The sequence below is a fragment of the Sturnira hondurensis genome, unplaced genomic scaffold (genome assembly GCF_014824575.4).
Source record: "Sturnira hondurensis isolate 20B ecotype Veracruz unplaced genomic scaffold, ASM1482457v3 Scaffold0004786, whole genome shotgun sequence".
Classification (NCBI taxonomy): Eukaryota; Metazoa; Chordata; class Mammalia; order Chiroptera; family Phyllostomidae; genus Sturnira; species Sturnira hondurensis.
This window is the reverse complement of record NW_028077417.1, coordinates 2,379,604-2,401,918: the sequence shown is the minus strand read 5'-3', so window position 1 is coordinate 2,401,918 and position 22,315 is coordinate 2,379,604. Positions and strand designations below refer to the sequence as shown.

The 22,315-nt window shown below is 38.6% G+C and overlaps 1 protein-coding gene across 1 annotated transcript; it reads left to right on the top strand.

The window, feature by feature from the left end:
- Nucleotides 1–7,009: 7,009 nt before the first annotated feature.
- LOC118987000 (60S ribosomal protein L37-like) lies at nucleotides 7,010–7,363 on the top strand. The gene has a single exon (XM_037046055.1). The coding sequence runs from the start codon at nucleotides 7,025–7,027 to the stop codon at nucleotides 7,316–7,318; it is 294 nt and encodes a 97-aa protein (XP_036901950.1). The 5' UTR covers nucleotides 7,010–7,024; the 3' UTR covers nucleotides 7,319–7,363.
- Nucleotides 7,364–22,315: the final 14,952 nt, after the last annotated feature.

Genomic DNA, 22,315 nt, shown 5'->3' with positions numbered 1-22,315 from the left:
TATCTAGAACACTACTCTGGATCCCTTTTATTTATTTTAAATGTTTTACATATTTATTTAGTTTTAGAGAGAGGGGAAGGGAAGGAGAAAGAGTGGGAGAGAAACATCAATATGTGGCTGCCTTTCATGTGTCCCCCACTGGGTACCCGGCCTGCAACCCAGGCATGTGCCCCGACCGGGAATTGAACCGGTGACCCCTTGCCTCACAGGCCAGTGCTCAATCCACTGAGCTACACCATCCAGGGCTGGATCCCTTTTATATTTTACACTAATAACTGGGATACAGGCAGGACCTGGGACAAAAAAATCAAGAATAGAAACTATTGGTAAAAGCTTTCAAATGGCATCATCCTTAGCACCATCGCAATGATTGGACCAGTAAAGGACTGTATTTTCAAAGAGAGGTACTGGAATATTTTATATCCATATGTAAAAAGATTTTTATCTGTATTTTCACATCATACCCAAAAATTAACTACAAATGTGTCACAGGCCTAGACCAAACTATAGCCTTAAAATTACATAATTTATAAAACAAAACTTTGGAGAAAATCTTTTTTGACCTCAAGTGAGGCAAAAAAAGTGCATTCATGAAAGAATAAATTAATGAATTAGACTTCATCAAAATCTAAAACTTTTGCTCTTCAATGGGCACTGTTCACAAAATGCAAACACAGACACTGGCAGAAAATAATCACAAATCTTATATCTGATAAAGGACTTATACGCAGAGTATGCAGAACCCAATTAAGAAAAAAATACAAGATTTGAACAGATACTTTGTTATGGGAGGACAGTCTGTCCAGAGCTCTGTGGAGTCTCCTCCAGTGGCCAAGATAGGGGCAGGGGGAGGTTCTTACACTGAGTGCATGAAAAGCTAGCAGGACAATTGTGTAGAGGAAAAAGCACTCCCCCAATCTGGCAGCAGATTGGGGTGAGACCAGGCAGGGGAAGGCAGGCGTATGTACCATAGAAGTTCAAAATGGCGCAGGGAAGGTTTTGACCAAAGAGGCCTGTCAGTCTATCCTGGAGAAAGAAGGAATTGGTTGGGAGGTAGACCTATCTAATGCCTGTGAAACTTTGGGAGGTTAATTGGTCATCTTGGGAAAGCACTTGGTCTGTCCCACACCCAAGCTAATATAATCCCAGAGGAACAAAGAATTTGCTTTCACTTGCTCTAGGGGACGTATCAGTAAAAATATTGCTGCGTGGAATGCAGATTTTCCTGCCAATGCTCTCCTCTAGGACTTTAATGGTTTCCCGGCTTATATTTAAGTCTTTTATCCACCTTGAATTTATTTTGGTGTATGGTGTAAGTTGGTGCTCGAGTTTCATTTTTTTGCATGTGGCTGTCCAGTTTTCCGAACACCATTTGTTGAAGAGGCTATCTTTACTCTAGAGCAAGGGATATAAAGGAAAGAATACACAAATGGGATCTCATCAAAATTAAAAGCTTCTGCATGGCTAAGGAAAACAGTATCAAGATACAAAGAGAAGCACCTGTTTGGGAAAACATATTTGCCAATGATACCTCAGACAAAGGTTTAATCTCCAAAATATACAAAGAACTCACTCGACTCCACTCAAAGAAGACAAGCAACCCGATTAAAAAATGGGCAGAGAACTTGAACAGATATTTCTCCAAGGAGGACATACAGAGGATCCAGAGACACATGAAAAGATGCTCGATATCGCTAGCTATCAGAGAGATGCAAATTAAAACCACAATGAGATACCACTTTACACCAGTCAGAATGGCTATCATAAACAAAGAAACAAACAACAAGTGCTGGAGAGGTTGTGGGGAAAAGGGGACCCTAGTTCACTGTTGGTGGGATTGCAGACTGGTACAACCACTATAGAAAGCAGTATGGAATTTTCTAAGAAAACTAAAAATGGACGTGCCTTTTGACCCAACAATTCCACTGCTAGGAGTATATCCTAAGAACCCTGAAACAACAATCCAAAAGAACCTATGCACCCCGATGTTCATAGCAGCACAATTTACAATAGCCAAGAGTTGGAAGCAACCTAAATGCCCATCGGTCGATGACTGGATCAAAAAGCTATAGTACATTTACACAATGGAATTCTATGCTGCAGAAAGGAAGAAGGAGCTCCTACCCTTTGCAACATCATGAATGGAGCTGGAAAGCATTATGCTGAGCGAAATAAACCAGGCAGTGAAAGACAAATACCATATGATATCACCTTTAACAGGAATGTAAACAACAAAACAAACAAGCAAGCAAAATGTAACCAAAGACACTGAAATACAGAACGTGCTGACAGGGTCCAGAGGGTAGAGGGGAGAGAAGCACAGAGTAAAAGGGGATGGACTCACATGGATAAGTATGAAGGACACATGGACAATAACTAAGACGGGGGGCGGAGATGGGAGGGGGATGGGGATCACTGGGGGGGTGGAGGGCTGGGAATACAAGAAAGAAAACTGTACTTGAACAAAAGTTAAATAAATAAATAAAAATTAAAAAAAAAGAAGTTGCTTTCTCTTCTTGTGACCTCCTCTCACACAGGGCACTTGCCTATTCTCTCCATGGATCATGTGGCCTACAGGAGGGAGCCTCTCTCTCTAGTCCACTGGATGATGCATTTGCCAGTGTGTTACCGTGCTCTCTTGCCCGGGAACACGCAGATCATGTGGCTCCAGCAGCCACATGACTCATGGCCATGCGGGCTTCACACATAGGCTCCAGAAGAGAATTTGACATGGACGACAGCCTGAAACAAGCTAAGCTATCTGGTTGGGGACTAAAACCACTTAGCAGCTACCTGCAGGTCCCAAAGAACTATAGTTTGAAATGGAGCCGGAACTCTGGTCACCGGCTTATATCTTGATCTTGCTGAGGAGATGGACTTTGAGACAATAGCCCTCCATTCTTCCAGTTTGCACAGCATATGAATGAAATCTCTTCCTTTTGCACCAGCAACTGCCTCAGGAGTTTGGCTTTTGTGGTGGCAGGCAGCCGAATCTCCATTTTTTGCTTCAGTTACAACTTTACCAAAGAAGATGTATGGATGACAAGCACATGGAAAGGATGCTGAATATCATTAGTTATTAATGAAATGAAAGTAAAAACCACAATGAGATACCACTGTATACCTATTAGATGACAAAAGTTAAAAATACTGATTATACCAAATGCTGTCTAGGATGTGGCAGAACTGGAACTCCTGTACACTGATCATAAGAATATAAAATGAAAAAAAAAAAAGAATATAAAATGGTCCAAGCACTTTGGGAAAAATTGCCAGTTTATTTTACTTTATTTTAAGTATACTTTTTGATTATGCTATTACAGTTGTCTCATTTTTTTCTCCCCTTTATTCCCCTCCACCATGCAACCCCCCACCAGCATTCCCCCCTCCTTAGTTCATGTCCATGGGATGTACATATAAGCTCTTTGGCTTCTACATTAATTATACTATTCTAAGCCTCCTCCTGTCTATTTTGTACCTACCATTTATGCTTCTTATTCCCTATACGATTTCCCCATACCACCCCCTCCCTGCTGATAACTCTCCATGTGATCTCTATTTTTGTGATTCTGTTCCTGTTCTAGTTGTTTGCTTAGTTTGTTTTTGTTTTTTGGTTCAGTCATTCACAATTGTGAGTTTGTTGTCATTTTACTGTTCATAGTTTTAATCAACTTCTTCTTCTTAGAAAGTCCCTTTAACATCTCATATAATAATGGCTTGGTGGTGATGAACTCCTTTAACTTGACCTTATCTGGGAAGCAGATCTTCCACTCCAAATGATAGCTTTGCTGGATAGAGTAATTTTGGATGTAACTCACTGCCTTTCATGACTTTGAATAATTCTTTCCAGCCCCTTCTTCTTTTTTTAAAAGGTTTTATTTATTTATCTTTAGAGGGGAAGGGAAGGAGAGAGGAAGAGAAATGTCAATGTATGGTTGCCTCTCGTGTGTCCCCTGCTGGGAACTGGCCTGCAACCCAGGCATGTGCCCTGACTGGGAATCGAACCGTGATCCTTTGGTTTGCGGGCCTGTGCTCAATCCACTGAGCTACAGCAGCCAGGGCCAGCCCTTTCTTGCCTGCAAGGTTTCTTTTGAGAAATCAGCTGATAGCCTTATGGGAACTCCTTTATAGATAACTCTCTCCTTTTCTCTTGCTGCTTTGAAGATTCTCTCCTTGTTTTTAATCTTGGGTAATGTAATTATGATGTGCCTTGGTGTGTTCTTCTTTGGGTCCAAATGCTTTGGGACTCTCTGAGATTCCTGGACTTCCTGAAAGTCTATTTCCTTTGGCAGATTAGGGAAATTCTCCACCATTTGTTCAAACAAGTTTTCAATTTTTTGCTCTTCCTCTTCTCCTTCTGACACCCCTATGATTCGGATGTTGGAATGTTTAAAGTTGTCCCAGAGGTTCCTAAGCTTCTCCTCATTTTTTTGAATTCTTGTTTCTTCATTCTGTTCTGGTTGACTGTTTATTTCTTCCTTCTGCTCTAAATCTTTGATTTGAGTCCCAGTTTCCTTCCCTTCACTGTTGGTTCCCTGTATATTTTTCTTTTAAAAATATTTTTAAAGTATATTTTTATTAGTTATGCTATTACGGTTTTCCCATTTTTCTCTTCTTTATCCTCCCTCTATCCTGAACCCCCCACCACCCAGCATTCCCCCTTTAGTTCATGCCCATGAATCATACATGTAAGTTCTTTGACCTCTCTGTTTCCTATACTATTCTTAGCATCCCCCCATCTATTTTATGCCTACCAAGTATGCTTCTTATTCCCTGTACCTTTCCCCCCATTCTGCCCCTCTCCCTCCCTACTTAAAACCCTCCATGTGATCTTCACTTCTCTCATTCTATTCCTATTCTGGTTTTTTGCTTATTTTTTGTTTTTATTTTTTTACGTTCAGCTGATGATAGTTGTGAATTTGTTATTTTACTGTTCATATTTTTGATCAACTTCTTTTTCTTAGATAAGTCCCTTTAATATTTCATATAATAAGGGCTTGGTGATGATGAACTCCTTTACCTTGACTTTATCTGGGAAACACTGTATCTGCCCTTCCATTCTAAATGTTAGTTTTGCTGGTCTTCACTTTTTCTTCTATTTTGTGACCATACTCAGCCATTTCTGTTAGCATCCTGATTACCAGTGTTTTGAACTGTGCATCTGATAGGTTGGCTATTTCTGTGTTGCTTAGTTCTTTTCCCAGAGTTTTGGTCTGTTCTTTCATTTGGACCACATTTCTTTGTCTCAGTGCAGCTCTTACTTTGTAAGGGGTGGAGCCTTAATTATCCAAGAGGGCTGGGTGACCCATGTCACTGTATTGGGGTGCAGTCTGGTTGAATGTTTCTTTTTTAGCTCCTTGGTTGCCAGACTTCCATACAGTTCTATTTTCTGGCAGTTCTGGCTTTTAAAAAAAAGTTATTGTTGTCCTTCTTTTGGTTGTGCGAGGAAGCAAAGTGTATCTACCTATGCCTTCATCTTGGCTGGCCTTCTTATTTTATTCTTTTAAATTAAGGTATAACTGACATACCACATTACATTAATTTGAGATATACAACATGATTCAATATTTGTATATACTGCAACATGTTTACTACAGTTAGACTACTTAACATCTGTCTCTATACATATTTGCAGATTTTTTTCTTGTGATGATAAATCTTGGCAATTTTTAAAAAATCTTGATCTATACTTACTATATTATCCAGCCATTTTACTTCTAGGTACCTATTGAAGAGATGAAAGCATATGTCCATTCAAAGACGTGTATGTGGATATTTATAGTAGCTTTACTTGTGATAGCTGAAAACGGAAACCAAATCAAACATCCTTTCACAGGTAAATAACAAATTCTGGTACATTCATGCAATGTAATATTATTCAGTAATAAAAAGGAAAGAACTTTTTTTAGGTACAACAATATGAAGGGATCTCAAAATAACTATCCTGAATGAAGGAAAAACCCAGACTAAATTACTATATATTGCATGATTCCATTTATATAACAATTCCAGAAAAATGCAGACTCATCCATAATGACATAAAGCAGGCCAGAGATTTTCAAGGATTGAGGATAAGGGAGGGAGAACTAAAAAGGAGCACCAGGAATTTCTGGCGGTGATGGATATGTTCACTATCTTCATGGTGGTGATACTTTCATGGGTTTATACATGTGGCAATAATTATCAAATGGTACAGTTTTAATATGTATAGTTGTGCCTCAATAAAGCTGTTTATAAAGTATTTTTAAAGGTTGCAACTAAAAGATGAATAACTTCTTGAGAGCTAATGTACAGCATAGTGATTATAGTCAATGATACTGTATTATATACTTCAGAGTTGCTAAAAGACTAGATCTTAAATGTTCTCACCACAAAATGAAATGGTAATTATGGTATGCAAGTGTTAGCTAACACTAGGGTGGCCATCATATTACAATATATGAATATGTCAACTCAACCTGTTGTACAGCTTAAACTTACACACTATTGTATGCTTTATATCTTAATAAAAATAGGATAAAGTAAAACAAAAGAAAACATGAGGAATAAAGACATTGAGCAGCCCTGGCTGGTGTGGCTCAGTAGATTGAGTGCCGGGCTGTGAACCAAAGGGTCGGCGGTTTGGCTCCCAGTCAGGGCCTATGCCTGGGTTGCAGGCCAGGTACCCAACAAGGGGAACATGAAAGGCAGCCACACATTGATGTTTCTCTCCCATTCTTTCTCCCTCCCTTCCTGTCTCTTACATAAATAAATAAATAAATAAAATCTTAAAAAAAGATACTGAGCATTATGGAGAGAATCAATGGAGATGGTAGGTAAGATACTATTAAAATTTCTAGGGAGGGAAATATGTTAAGTTTGGGGAACAAAACATTTGTTGTATTGTCATCATTTATTTGCAGTTACAAAATTTATTTTTAAATTTCAAATTGCACTTAGGAAGGATATGACCTTTTTAGCTGTATCAAAAGAGAGGCACAGTTTTAAAACAAATAATTTTTAGGGTCTCCACGGCAGAAGCGAGATGACGAAAGGGACGTACTCATTCGGCAAGCGCCACAACAAGACGCACACGCTGTGCCGCCGCTGTGGCTCAAAGGCCTACCACCTGCAGAAGTCCACCTGCAGCAAGTGTGGCTACCCTGCCAAGCGGAAGAGAAAGTATAACTGGAGTGCCAAGGCTAAACGACGAAACACCACCGGAACCCGTCGCATGAGGCACCTAAAAGTCATGTACCGCAGATTCAAGCATGGATTCCGTGAAGGAACAACACCTAAACCCAAGAGGGCAGCTGTTGCAGCATCCAGTTCACCTTAAGGATTGCACTGATTAGCCCACAATAAATGTTCTGGTGTCCAAAAATAATAATATTAATTTTTAATCCTCACATAAAAGCTTTTTAATTAAAGATTTTATTTATTTATTTTTAGGCAGACAGGAAGGGAGGGAGAAAGAGGAGAGAAACATCAATGTGTGGTTGCCTCTTGTGCACCCCTCATTGGAGACCTGGCCCACAACCTAAGAATGTGCTGTGACTGGGAATTAAATCCACCACCCTTTGCTTTGCAGGCCTGTGTTCAACCCACTAAGCTACACCAGCTGGGGCATAAAGACATTTTTTGATCTCTTTTTAGTGAGAGAAGAAGGGAAGAAGGGAGAAAGGCACAGGTTTTAATGGGTTACAAAATTAATACATTTTCTTTTCAAATAACTTTTTCAGCTTTTTTAAAAATGCAGATTTATTTATTTTTAGAGAGAGGGGAAGGGAAAGAGAAAGAAAGGGGGAGAAACGTCGATGTGAGAGAAACACAGTTGTCTCCTGCTTGCCCTCAACTGGGGACATGGCCAGCAACCCAGGCATGTACCCCAACTGGGAACAGAACCAGCAACCCTTCAGTTGGCGGGCCAGTGCTCAGTCCACTGAACCACAACCACCAGGGTTCAGCATTTCTTTTTCTATTGTTTTGGATGCATGTGCATGGATTTTTAGTGATTTTATTTATTTATTTCTAAAGAGAGGGGGAGGGAGGGACAAGGAGAGGGAGAGAAACATTGATGGGTTGCCTCTCACACACCTCCAAACAGGGACCTAGTCTGAAACCCAGGCAGGTGCCCTGTGGAATCCCTTTCTCTACGGGAACAACCCCCAACCGGCTGAGCCACACTGGTCAGGGCAGCGTGGATATATATATATATATTTTTAAGTCAAGCAACAAAGTTAATATAGAAATGGAAAGTCTTCCTCTGTCCTTGCCCCACCCTAATCTTGTCCCTAGCAATTACCGTTATTAATAGCCTCCTAAGAATTCATCCCCAAATTTTCTACAATATATAAGTAGAAAGAGAAGTTTTCTTTATTTTGGGGTTTTTGGACACCAATGAGATCACTCTAAACACAGAGTCCAATACTAATACCTCCTTTTTCTTTTTTTAAAAAAATATTTATAGCCCTGGCTGGTGTAGCTCAGTGGATTGAGCGCGGGCCTGAGAACAGGACGATCGCGGTTCAATTCCCAGTCAGGGCACATGCTTGGGTTGCAGGCCAGTTTCCGGCAGGGGCCAGTTCCCTGCAGGGGATGCACAAGAAACAACCATACATTGATGTTTCCTTCCTCTCTCCTTCCCTTCCCTTCCCCTCTAAAGATAAATAAATAAAATGTTTTAAAAAAAAGAACATCTTTAAAAAATTATTTATGTTTAGAGAAAGGGGAAGGGAGGGAGAAAGAGAGGGAGAAAAACATCAATGTGTGGTTGCCTTTCACACACCTCCTACTGGGGACCTGGTCTGCAACTCAGGCATGTGCCCTGACTAGGAATTGAACTAGCGACCCTTTGCTTCATAGGCCCATGCTCAATCCACTGAGCTACACAAGCCAGGGCACTGATAGCTCTTTTTAATTCTTTTTAACAGCTTCATGTTATTCCATTGTTTGATATGCCTTTATTTATTAAACTAGTGACTTATTCGTGTATATTTAAGATCTTCCTATACACTTGCTATTTCAATATTGCAAATGAATATTCATTTTTGAAGATTTTACTTACTTTTAGAGAGAGAGGAAGAGAGGGAGAGAAACAGCAGTGTGCATGAGATACAAGGATCTGTTCTTCTCATACGCCCCCTACTGGGGACCTGGCCCACAACCCAGGCATGTACTGGGAATCAAACTGGCGACCTTTTTTAGTTCACAGACCGACACTCAATCCACTGAGCCACACCAGCCAGGGCTGCAATGAGTATTCTTAAACAACATTTGCTGTACTTGTTGGCATATATTTGTAGGGAGAAATTCACAAAAAAATCTTGGATTGGGGTGGTAGAAAGTGATTGAGTGCATGGACATTGGCCCTAAAGAGGTTGCAGGAATTTACATCCCAACTGTTATTGTTTGGAGAGTGTCTATCGTTTCCTCCAAAATGGGAAGGTGAGTTTTAACATGTATTCATTAACTGTGAAAATTTTCTTATGTTTTCCTGGATAAATGCATTTCTTTAAAGTAGTACTTCCCTAAAGAGAATTGAAAATGAATGGATATATATGCCACTTTAGGGGAACACAGCTGTCATAGTAAACAAAATATACTTCCATGTTACTTGCACTTTAAAGAAATAAAACTTTTCTATTGCTAATATAAGTGTGAAAGGTACAAAGACAAGAACAATGGAAATACAGTTTTCTGGCACTTAAAAAAATCGACCAATGATCTGTAATGTGCCATGGGCAGTAAAACATATGGTGGGAATTAAGATTTTCAGAGGGATAGAAAGGATGGCTTGTTTCACTGGCTAAAAGGTTATGACCCACCATGCACCATGTGACCTGTCATGACCTACTGACCCACCAATTATCCTGTGGAAAATGGAACTCACTAACTCTTCCTAATTTTCACCCAAATCTGTAGCCCCTGCTGTGTTCCCTGTCTCTGTTAAAGGCATCACATATATCCAGCCTGAAAAGCTAGAAATCTGGGGAGTATCACCATTTCTTTCTCTGCCCCATGCAGCTGCTCCTTGTCCTTCCTTCTTTTACTGGGTATTTCTGAGGATGAAACAAGGTACCACGTGTAGAATGTCAGGCTGGTGGTGGTTAGAAAAGCATTTTGTTTCGTTCTTTCATCTTATGCAGGTTTGGCTTTAGCTACCAGTTCCATCCTCAACCACAACAAAATTCCCAAAACAATAATAAAAACTTTGAAAGCAATGCCTTCTGGTCAGTAATCTACAGCTTTCCACATGGTTTACGTAAGGCCTCTGCCCTACTTGTTAAACTGTATACCTGCAGGAAATGGTCTATAGGGTACTCACCTTTCACTAGGCAGGAATAATAGAGTTGTCCATGTGGAACATATTAATTGAAAAATACTATAATCTTTTTGCTTTATAAATAGAAAGGATGCTAATGATTTTTTTCTCGTCTTGCAAATCAGTATTGTTATTTTAAACTTTTGTTTAGAAGGGAAAGTAGATGGAGTGCTCCCAGAAAGATTCTGGAAGGGATGGCATATGAAGGCAAAGGCACAATGTTTAAATGGTGGTGGAAGTGAAATAAAAATCTACATTCACCACCTCCTGACCTACTTATAAATTATCAGTATCTGCTCGACCACAAAGTGTATTTCAGGCCCAAGTTTTTCACCACCTTCTGCTGGTGGGTGCTCAGAGACTACAAATTCACTTTAATGTGTCTGTTATCCTCAGCAAACACAATTCAGAACATAATGGAGTGCTTAAAAAAATAATATCGCACGTTTCAAAACAAAATGTTAGGAGGTTTGGATTATCTGCTGTTTCAGATTATGTCTGCCACTGCTCTAGAGGGTCAAATTTCCTCTGCAGCTTCGTAGCCCTTGAAAACATGTGTTTAGTTATAAATATAGGTCCCTCTGGGGAATCTCTAAATGGGAACGTTTCTCTTGTTTGTGAGTGAGAAATGCATGCATTTCCTTTGACACAAAGGAAAGCATTACTGCGTGCCAATGTGCGGATAATTTCAAAATGTTTCTAACCCCCAAACTTACCAGTCAGCAAAAATGTTTCTAGCACCTATGGGCAATGAGCATGAGTAAATTCAAAAAAATTTCGTTCTTAACTATTGGTTTGGAACATATTTTAAAGTATTAAGAATGAGACGTATTTGTTTTAAATTAGCACACTAGTTAATGTCTCTCTCTCATTCGATTTTCCCAGAACAGTCCCCCCGCCTTCTCCAGGGGCTACCACTGTTAGCAATTTCTTAAAACTCCTTTTAGAAATAACCTATACAAATACATGTACATATATGTATATTTATCCCCTCCTGTTTACATAATGAGAGCACATTATTCATATTGTCCTACACTATTTGTTACTTACTATAACTTAGATATTGTTCCATAGCAGATCTATCTTCTATTTTTATTTTTAACAATACCATAGTATGTCATTGTGTGATTATATATAACTTTATTTAACCAGTCCTTATTCTAGGTATATATGTCGTTCCTAGGTTTCTTTACTATTACAAACAATACTGTGATAAAACACTATGTCTCTCCCCTTTAAAAGAGAAAATATGAAATATATACAATAATAGAGAAAACAGCACAGTAATCTCTATCTTGAACACCCACATTTAATGGTAATCAGCTAACTCATGGGCAAATGTGTTTCATCTGTACTTGTCCACCGACCTCCCCGACCAGATTATTTTATGAACTATTTCTTCCAGAAATACTTCATTATATATCTATAAAGATAATAACTCCTTCAAAAATAACTGCATATCATTACCATAACTAAACATATTAACACTAATTTCTCGATGTGAATAACATGCTGTCAATGTTCAAATTTCCCCTATAGACAATTGTTTACAGCTAATTTGTTAAAATCAGAATCCAAACAAGGTCCACACATTGCATTTGATTGACATGCCTCTTAAGTCTCTTTTAATTTATAAACTTCCTCTGTCTTTTTCTTCTTTCAGTTTATTTGTTGGCAAAACTGGATCCTTTGTCTTACGATTTCTCGTATTTTGGATTTTGTTGACTGCACTGCATGGTGTTATTTAACAAGTTCTCTCTTCCTTGTATTTCCTGCAAACGGGTGCTTTTATCAGGAGAGTTTATCAGATTCAGCTTTAGTGCTTAGGCAAGAATATTTCCTAGGTGGTACTGTGCACTTCCCTCAGGAGATCATAAGCAATCTGGTATATAGGTGGACATTTGTCGAATATATTCATTCCTCTGAGTAAAATTTCTTGTTCCATTTTTTATTTTGATGGCTATTACCAAATTACCAAATTGCCTTCCACAGAAATTGTACCAATTTATATTCCCACCTGAAATACATAAGTCTGTTTCCCCACATCAGCACTGTTTGATCAAGCTCTTTAGTCTATGTCAATTCGATATGTGAAAAATGTTATCTTGTCAAGTGTTAATGCAATCTAGATTTAACTATAACCAGAATTCATATTGCTATAGCCCAATTTCTTTTTTATTAGCTCACATGAGTACAATATGGTAAAGAAATATATCTATAACTGTGGTACCAATACAAATAATCTATATAAGCTGAAAGAATTGACATGGGTAAAATATTTGATACAACTTAATGTAAAGCCGTGTGTGAATGGCACTGCCTTTGACTTGTCAGAGGAGATGAAACTCAAAGAAATCTTGTGTGTATATTTAGAAAATTGGTATAATTTCCCGTGTCTATAGCAACAGCTCTGTGACAAGTATTTGGAGGAATCCAGTGATGAGTAAGACCAAGATCTTTGTGCCAATGACCTTACAGGCCAGTAAGGGAGGCCAAACACTTTATTTTTTAAGATTTTATGTATTCCTTTTTAGAGACAGGGGAAGGAAAGGAGAAAGAGAGAAACACTGATGTTCAAAAGAAACATCTTAACTTTTCCCTGTAAGATCTATTTATTGACAAAAATTCCATGCACCCAAACAACATGAACTCACAAAACATTTTAATATTCATACTATCATGAGGACTAGATGCAGTCTGGAGCAACAGAACTTTTGACACCCTGAGAATTCCACTTATAGCCAGAGACAAAGCTAATTTACTTCCTTATGCAAAGTTTACTGGGTCCTGTTCTTTCAAGAAAGGCAAGCAAGCATACCTATGTTTTACAATGCACTTTAAAGTACAGATAACAAAATGTTAAACTCGTAGGTGGCAATAATCAATTGTACTTCTGCACAATACTCTGACTTTAACTGAGTTGCTTTTCCTTTTTGTCCAAATGTCTTGAGGGCTAACCCCCTGGATACTTCATGCAGTGGAAATATGCCTTTAGTTACTAACCAAGAGCCCCTTTTGCAAGGTTTTTGAAATGGAATTTCAGATTCATTAGAACAAAAGGATGCACTTTTCTCGACCTTGGGAGCTTGTGACCATTGGGAGATGAAAAGAGTAGTGACACTGAGGAAAACTATTGTCCAGAAAAATAAGCCTCTCCAAGGGGCACCAGGAATCCACAATAAAATCCTTGTTTCCAAGAAAATCCAGGCATTTCCATCAAAAAAGCCTGGAAAGATAAATAGAATGTCCTTAAAAGCCACAGGTTTTTAATAATACAAAATGTCTAAGTCCAGGGTAAACAAAGAGCTAAGAAAAACTAACATCTACTAACTCAAGTTTCTCAAGACCCAGGTCGTGACCTAGAGCCCAATCACAAGGTATTTTCAAAAGAGCTGCTTTTCCTGTGCGCCTGCGATGAGTTTATTTTGTGGAACTTATTTGGCTACAAAACTCTACAACTGCACAGAAATTTTAAGCCAGGTGTTTTGCAATGACTCTTTCAATTCGCAACAATAAGAAATGGGACTTGGGGGGTTCATTTAAAAAGTGAAGTTAATGCCTTCCATATAACAACCAAAATGAATGGGACTGATTTGTTGAACCCAAAGCTAATACATTTTCATCTTACCCTTATCCTGCTACATTAGTTCTTTCTCACGCAATTTTGCAAAAGTGACTAGTGAAGCTTTTCAAAATGTGATGAAGTCTTCATCGTCAATGCTTTCTGAATGAGCTATATTCAAGTATAGTTCTTTCCGATTACAACCCTCTAGGAGGCAGAAGTCAACAGATCTCTCTTCCCTTTGTTGCACAAGCTATTTAAACTCGCTGCTATACCACATCCTTTCTCTGACAGGCTGACTTCCAGGAACTAACCTGTGGTTTTGAAAACAAGAGTATTTTCCATAGCAGGCTGTATTAGTTATTATTGACATTCATGTATTCTAGAGGTGTGCCCCAGGGCTTCTACAATGGACTATTAAAATAAAAAAATCAAAGAGCAATAAACACGAAACAAGAGTCTGGCACAACCACCTTCATATTAACCCAACTGTTTTTGTACTTAGCATTTTATTCACTGAGGCAGGCTCTGAAAATGTTAAAAGGCAGAATAAAACTTATTTCCATACTCTCTAATGTGTTTTTTTAATGATTTTATAAATAATTCAAGAATATGTCATTTTTTTCTTTTAAAAATTCTATTAAGCATCAGCTTCTGAGAATCCATCACTACTGAGTCACTCTTTTACACTGGGATTAGCTTTGTGTTTTCAGTCTTCCTCTTTCAGTCTTTATTAAACAATGGGTGAGTGCATCCTCTTACATACTCAAGGATTTATTTAATGTAAACTATTTTGATTTTTTAATGATTTAGAATAAATTATGTAGGATGACAAAAAATCATTAAAGTGTAGGCTGTCGTCATGCTTATTAGCAGAACAGTTTTCTGAGCACTTTAAAAAAGTCAGGTTGAGGTTGTGTGTCAGGGCTCAAGTTTCACAGCCATCTCCACTTTGAAACATAATATATGAAAGCCTGGTTTTTTTTTTTCTAAAATAAGAAATCAAGTGTGCTTAAGTGGGAAACATTTCAACATTTAAAATACGGTCAAGCTCTCCACTTTGAAATAGAAGGATCCGAGGAAAGAGCCATGGCTAGTTTGTTGTTGAAAGAAAGAATGTTTGTGAGATGTTACTGCTGTCCCTTTGGCTGAAATGGTGACCAGCACTAATCCTAAAGGTCAAGCTGGTGACAATGTCTTCTGAGTAGTGCATTTTTAACAGCATTTAAAAACACACATCTATAAAATGAACAGACTAAGCCCAAACCTCTTCCTGCTGATAATTGTACAATTTCAATTTTGTTAATTACACATTTATTAAGGGCTCAGAATTAAGGTGGTCAGGAAGTTAAATAAGCATACAATAGTGTCTTAATCCTTAAAGAGCTCAATATGCTGTTGACCTGGTAAAACATTTAGAAAACAATGTTAATGTTTAACTACAGGCGAGAACAAGGTAAGGCAAGAGGAATCCACTTTGACTTCTCCAAACTCACATTTCTAAAAAGCATAAATGCTTTTTGTAAATGCCGACAAAATTAAAAAATATTTTGGCAGGGAAGATAAACATTTGATAAAGTGCATATTAGTGAGAATAGTCTTGCTACACCCTTGCATCTCCTACATTACAAATAGGAAGCACTGTGATACCTAAATAATAGGTATCTGGTGCCTATGAAATTTCTTGAAGCCCTGGCTGGTGTAGCTCAGTGGATTCAGAGCATGGGCCTGCGAACCAAAGGGTTTTCAGTTTGATTCCCAGTCAGGGCACGTGCCTGGGTTGCAGGCCAGTTCCCAGTGGAGGGGCACATGGGAGGCAACCACAAAATGATGTCTCTCTCCCTCTCTTACTCCCTCCCTTCCCTTCTCTGTAAAAATAAATAAATAAAATCTTAAAAAGAAAGAAATTTCTTGAAGTCAGATGATCTGGATTCTACAGTTCAATTGTGGAACTTTGAGCAAGTCTTGTTAACATGCTGCGCTGCACTTTTTTAAAAAAATATTTTATTTATTTATCTTTTTAGAGGGGAAGGGAAGGAGAGAGGAAAGAAACATCAATGTATGGTTGCTTCTCGTGCATCCCCTGCAGGGAACTGGCCCCTGCCGGAAACTGGCCTGCAACCTAAGCATGTGCCCTGACTGGGAATCGAACTGCGATCGTCTGGTTCGCAGTGCGCTGCACTTTCTTGATGAGACAACGTTGAAGAGCCGTCATTTTAAAATCTATGGTTTTTATGAACTGTATAATTTGTGTGTGTATAGTACAGACCCATACAGATAGACACAAACCCTACATATGTACTATGTACTAGTTACTACGGCAACCACCACAGAAAAGAACAGCTGTGTCCAAATCTTGCACAGGTCTGGAAGGCCCAGGAGTTGCTGAGCCCACGTTGTTCTTCTGTCACTGACTGAAGTGAAGTGCTGCCTAGCTGCCTATTGTCTGCGGCCCTAGTTCTGGAGCAGGGGGCAAAAAGGGGTGGGGGTGGGAGGGGGAGCTGGGTGGAGAAGTGGTTAAACTTGTGGGGCTGGAATCAAGCCGCCTGTACTTAATAGTTGGGTAACTTTGGGCAGTCAAGCAACTTTAGTTTCCTCAATTGTAAAGTGGGGAGATGGTAAAAAGATTTGCTAATAGGGTTGCTGTGAGGATTTTATGACTTAATATACATAAAGCTAAAGCACTTAGAAGCATGCCTGGCACATAATACATACTCAATAAATGTTGCCTGTTATTATGAGATGAATATGGAACCCTTTGATACAGAGATGGCTTGATGACTTGAAAACATTGGCAAAGCAATATTAACAGCTAACAGCCACCCTGTGGATGATGAATAAGAAAGATGGAGACAGAATAGCTAGAGTTAGAGTGATCAGTGCCTGAGGGCAGCAAAAATCCCCTGAGTCTGTGCTGTCCAATATGGTCACCACTAGCCACATATGCTGTGGAGCACTTGAAATGTGTTTTGTCTGACATGCGATGTACCATAAGTATAACATACACACCAGGTTTAAAATACTTAATGCCAATAAAAGGTAAAATATCTCACTACTGATTTTATATTCATTACACATTCAAATGAATATATTTTGGATACATTGGGTTAAATAACATATAGTTTTAAATTAATTTTGCCTGTTTCTGTGTACTTTTTAAATTTGACCACAACAAATTTTAAATTACATGTGCAACGTACATTGTGTTTCTATTGGACACTGCAGTGTTTCAGGAGCCAACTGTCCTTGTCTTTAAACTTTTTCCTCAATAGGTCTCTCATTAGAGGCTAAATCCCCATGTGACTCTGTCTCACAAAGTTCTTCTCCCCCACCCCCAGAAGCTCTGAGAGAAGTCACATTCTATCACTGGCACCAGCACTGGGCTTCATTCTGATTTACTAATGCAAATGTTCCCAGTATAGCGTTGCTGTGTCACCTCTGCAGCGAAAATCAAGATTTCTGAAATGGTGCTCAGTTAACAGGCCAGCCCAGCTTCTAGCTCAAGCTCCATCGGGCCAAATTACGTATCCTCTCAGAGCCTCAGTTCATCATGTAAAACAGAGGGTAACACTGATACCTATCTAACAGGGTCATGGTGTGAGGTATTTATGTAAAGTATTTACAGCAGTACTTGGCATACAGTAAGCCCTCCATCAGTGTTATAGATTATTAACCCCGTTTTTGCCTGGTGTGTTTTTTTGGGCTGAGAGGTCTGAATTATGAATTCTGTTTTGAGTTTTGGTGAAAAATGTACCCAGGCTATTCTGCTGATGAATGATAAAGTGACAGCATCACCAGAGATTTTACATTTCAGGTACTGGTATCCCTCGTTTAAGGGAACTGATGAAGTAGAGATAGCAACTCAGATCATTTTTTAGGGGCCAGGTGGGAGGGAAGAGCACACTTGGTGAAAGTGACACAGATAAAGGGGTAGAGGTTGTGAGGAATTGTGGCATTTAGGACTGCTGAGAAGGGGTGACTGACGAAGGGATGTGGAGATCTGAGTTCCTCACTCAACCTCTGTATGCTCCATTTTCTGCCAAGGGAAATAGGAATAATTTAAACCATCTATCTTACAGATTTCAGATAAATTTTATTTTATGTTTTTAAAAGATTTTATTTATTTATTTTTAGACAGAGGGGAAGGAAAGGAAGGAGAAAGAGAGGGAGAGAAATATCAACATGTGGTTCCCTCTCACACAACCCCTACTGGGGACCTGGCCCACAACCCAGGCATTTGCCCTGACTGGGGATTGAACTGGCAACCCTTTGGTTCAGAGGCTGGCACTCAATCCACCGAGGCACACCAGGCACGGCAGGTTTCAGATAAATTTTGAACAAAATATATGCATATTGATGTTTAAAAGCATTGAGGTCTGAAACAGAAAGCCCAGGTGAATATTGTGTTTAGATTATTGTCTAGATACCCAAGTACACAGTTTAAACCAAATGGTACTCAAATGCCATGGTAGTTCATAGAAGGCAAGAATCACGGTGCGCTGAGCTTAACCAGGAAGACTTCTTACAGGAGGTGTGACTTGAAAGAGTCCTTAGAGAATGGGAGGACAGAGAACTGGAGACCACTGATCTGCTCAAACCTCTGTCAGTCACGTGTCCCTGTCATGAGATAAAGTATTAATCCACTTTGGACACTATCATAGTCAAAAGGGTTCACAGAATCGTTCTGCTGACGTACATGAATGGAAATGATGTACCTTATTTATAGCTTAGAAGATGAAATGAAATGCAACATAAGCCATGGATTCCAAGGCTTACTTTTGTAGAGTATTTTTCTGCATGGTGAGTCTGTGTAGAATAATTCCGCATTGATCTCTGATTTATCTTTGTGGCCAAATGTTTTGTGTTAACATTTATATCTACAAAGAAGAAACATTTTTGGCAGATTATAGAACACTTAAATGTAATAAGCATCTTATTTTTATGAGCAATTGTAATTTAATCAATAAAGAAAACCCGCAGAAATAGAGAAAAAAGTTCACAATAGAGATAAAAAGCCAAAGTCTTCATTAATTCTCCACACACCATCTCAGCTCTCTCCAGAGGTAACTAATTAATTATTACTATTATTGCAGTTAAAAAGAAGACCAGGAAGAAGGGGTGGGGGTGGGAGAAAAGGAAGAACAAAAAAGGGGGAAGAATGAGATAAAGAGCAAAGATTTATGGAGTGGGAAGAGACTTCAGAGGTAATCTGGTAAGTGATTGCTTAAATGTCATTCAGGTAGTTAGTGACAGAGTGCAGACTCAAGCTGAGATCTTCTGATTCTCACTCCAGGTCCCCTTTGACGCCACCATGAGGTTTTGGGAGGGAGAGTTTAGAGAAGTCAGTAGGAAGGAAAAGGGCCAAATTCCTAGCCTCAGTCTTCTTAGATTCCCAACCCCTCCCACTCTTTGAGATGCAAAAACCTCTGTCGAACACTTTGAACTGGCATCCCTTAATCTTCCACTCCTTTCTATTACAAACCACCAAAAGGAACTTCTCTGTGAATTGTCTAAATCTTCACAGAGAAACTCCCTCCAGTTATCTTTATTTACTAGGGGAACATTGATCTCTCCGTTACATATTTTACACAGAGTTAAAGAATTGCCCACGTTATCTATATGGTTTTTAGTTACGAGTAAACAGTGTTGAAATGGAATTTACAAAGTTCAGAAGAGCTGGCATTTCTGATATTCCCTCAATACAAATATTCAACCTAGTCACTAGATCAACAATAGGAGTGTCAACACACTCTAACAGGGGTCTCATAAAAACTACAAAGTTGAAGTCTCCACCATCACAGAGTTTACAATCCAGTTAGGCGGGCGGATGGACAAAGCTCAATTATCCATAATGGCTTCAGCAAAGATATGATAATACCTCATCTCATTAGCATGTTAGCATATGCTATAAAATATGATAATTTTAAACTCCGATGAACGCTCTTTATTCTTTTTCTCTATAAAAGGCTGGGGTGGGGATCCAATTCATGACATTCCTATACAACAATGGAGACACTGTTTTCACATTGCTCATTCCGAAAGGCATTTCTGAGAGCTAGAGATAGATGCCTTTTAGAAAGTAGACCACATTTCCTGGCACAATACTTAATTTATTCTCCTTTGATGACATGCCTGGTGGAATGAAGGAAATGGTGTGTGTGTGGGGGGGCATTCCATAAAACCTGATGAGGCAGAATTATAACACAGATGGTACAACAGTTTATATAATATTAACAGCTCTTTTAATGTCAAGCTAGTATATATAAAGGCATCAGAGAGTGAGTTGTGTTTCTCCTTTTTAACTATATAGTTGAAGAAAAACTAAGAAACAGTTAACATCTGAGGAAAATTTTAATTGCAGCTTATGAAGTTGAATATAAAGTAGCCATTTGTTGGTCAAATGTTCATTATTTTGTGGAGGCTAAAATATTAATACTTTCCCTCCTACCTTCTAGGTTCTTTTGGCTGGGCTAATCATCAAATTAACAGAGAGCAACAGGAGAAAAACCAAAGTTTAATACATGTACATGGGAAATTCACGTAAGCATGAAAATTCCAAAGACAGTGGGGCAACATTGGGTATTGAAGACATTTCTGGACAAAGGATAAAAGGGGGTCAGGGTATTAGATTTCAACTGAGAATGGGCTATTTACAGGTAGTTGACAAAGAATGGAACATACACAAGGCGGGGAAGTTTTTGCTAGGCAACTCAGAAACAAGGGGACAAAGGGAGTATCTAGCTAACAGGCTCCTGCTTGAAGCTATCTACCATACTTAATTCAAATTAGGTGCAGGTTTCTCTGTCTGAGTCTCTTGGGCAGGAAAGTGGGGAGGGGCAAAGGTTCTTTCTGAAACTTGTTTTTTAATAAGCAGCTTAAAATCAATATGTGCCAGAGCAGCTCAGGGTGGCAAAACTTTGGTTCCATTCAATTTGGTATCATGATCTGAGATCACAATCTAAAGTGAGGGGTGAAAAATAAAGCATGCACTCATTTCCCTGTGCCAGGTTTCTTGGAACATTTGAGTAGGAGGATGGTGGTTTTTGTGTCTTTTCAGATGGTATATAATCAGATTGTGGTTCAAGTGTGAGGATGACTGGAATGTTAGATTTTTGGTAGCATGACTCACCCCAAACCCTCTTTCGATGTCTTGCTTGCATCTCTGGTGCCCCACATATGGCGATAAGAAGTCAAGATCTTGGCAAAGATTCTGTGAAATAGTCATAAGTCATCAGCAGGAAAGAAATAAGGGGTTAAAGGACATTTATTGAGCGCTCTGTAGTGCGGTGCATTGTTGATCATCCTGTTGCTTTCTCACGCATCGTCTAATTTAACCTTCGAAACAGCCTTACAGGAAAATCAAGATTGAATATAAATCAAGGACTATCTAAATTCCCTTTCAAAATTGACCAAACTAGTGCTTTTCTTTATTCTGGCTCTGTGACAATTAGTGGAGACATCTTAGTCAAGTTATTGGGGGAGGGTCAGTTTCCTCATCTGTAAAATGAAGTGATTAGGTTAGAGGCCCACTAAAAAGTTGCCAACCTAAAATATTGGCCCAAACTATCTTTTAAAAGATACCCTGCTCTGCCATTTCAAGGTTTAATGCTGTTAGGTACACTATTTCATCATAGACTTGATGCTGAAAAAAACATAAGAACTTGACTAGGAGACAGGCATAATGAAAAGCAAATAGGAATTTGGGATTTTTTTATGGACTGTGCTAATATGTCAAATACTGGGGTCAACTTCTGTAGCTGAAAATATGTGGTAGTGTTGAAAGCTAAAAAATTAATGTTAGAACTAATTTGATAAGAGCTTTAGATCGTAAATATCAAGACTTTTTTGTGTGTAAACTTGGTAACTTTGTTACTGGAGTTTAAGAAAGAAGCAGTATGCATTCAGGGATTAACCAAATATAGAGATTAGTTTAAGAATGGTGGGTCTGATTTGTAAATGAAATAGTTGAAATTGCAGAAAACCAAAGAACTGTAGCCTAAAAACAAGCACAAATGGGGCAGTTTGGAAACCAAAATATAAAATAAATTCTCTTAATTTTCATATTTAAATTTCTGAAAGTAAAAATCAAGTAAGTGTATGATTCCCACCCCCACCCTCCCAGCAGATTTTAAAAGATGTTATAAAGTAGAATTTTAGGAAGCACCTTTTGAAGCTTAATGACAAGGGGTAATTAGTTGAGTGGGACTAATGCAACAAATAAAAATTAGCCTTGTGTTTGTTAGGTGATTAACCAAACTGATGGAGTTTATTCAAATTCTAGTTTGTTTATTATCCTTAGACATATTAAAAATTAAGAATAATTTAGGTCGAGGAATAAATATAAGGCTATAAATATACCTTATTTATAAGGTATATAAATACCTGGTAACTAATGAAAGATATAACATCCAGACACATATAAATAATGTCAAAGGAATATTTCTAAGAAC

Coding starts and splice junctions, on each gene's coding strand:
- LOC118987000 (XM_037046055.1), top strand. CDS start 7,025: ATGACGAAAGGGACGTACTCATTCGGCAAGCGCCACAACAAGACGCAC.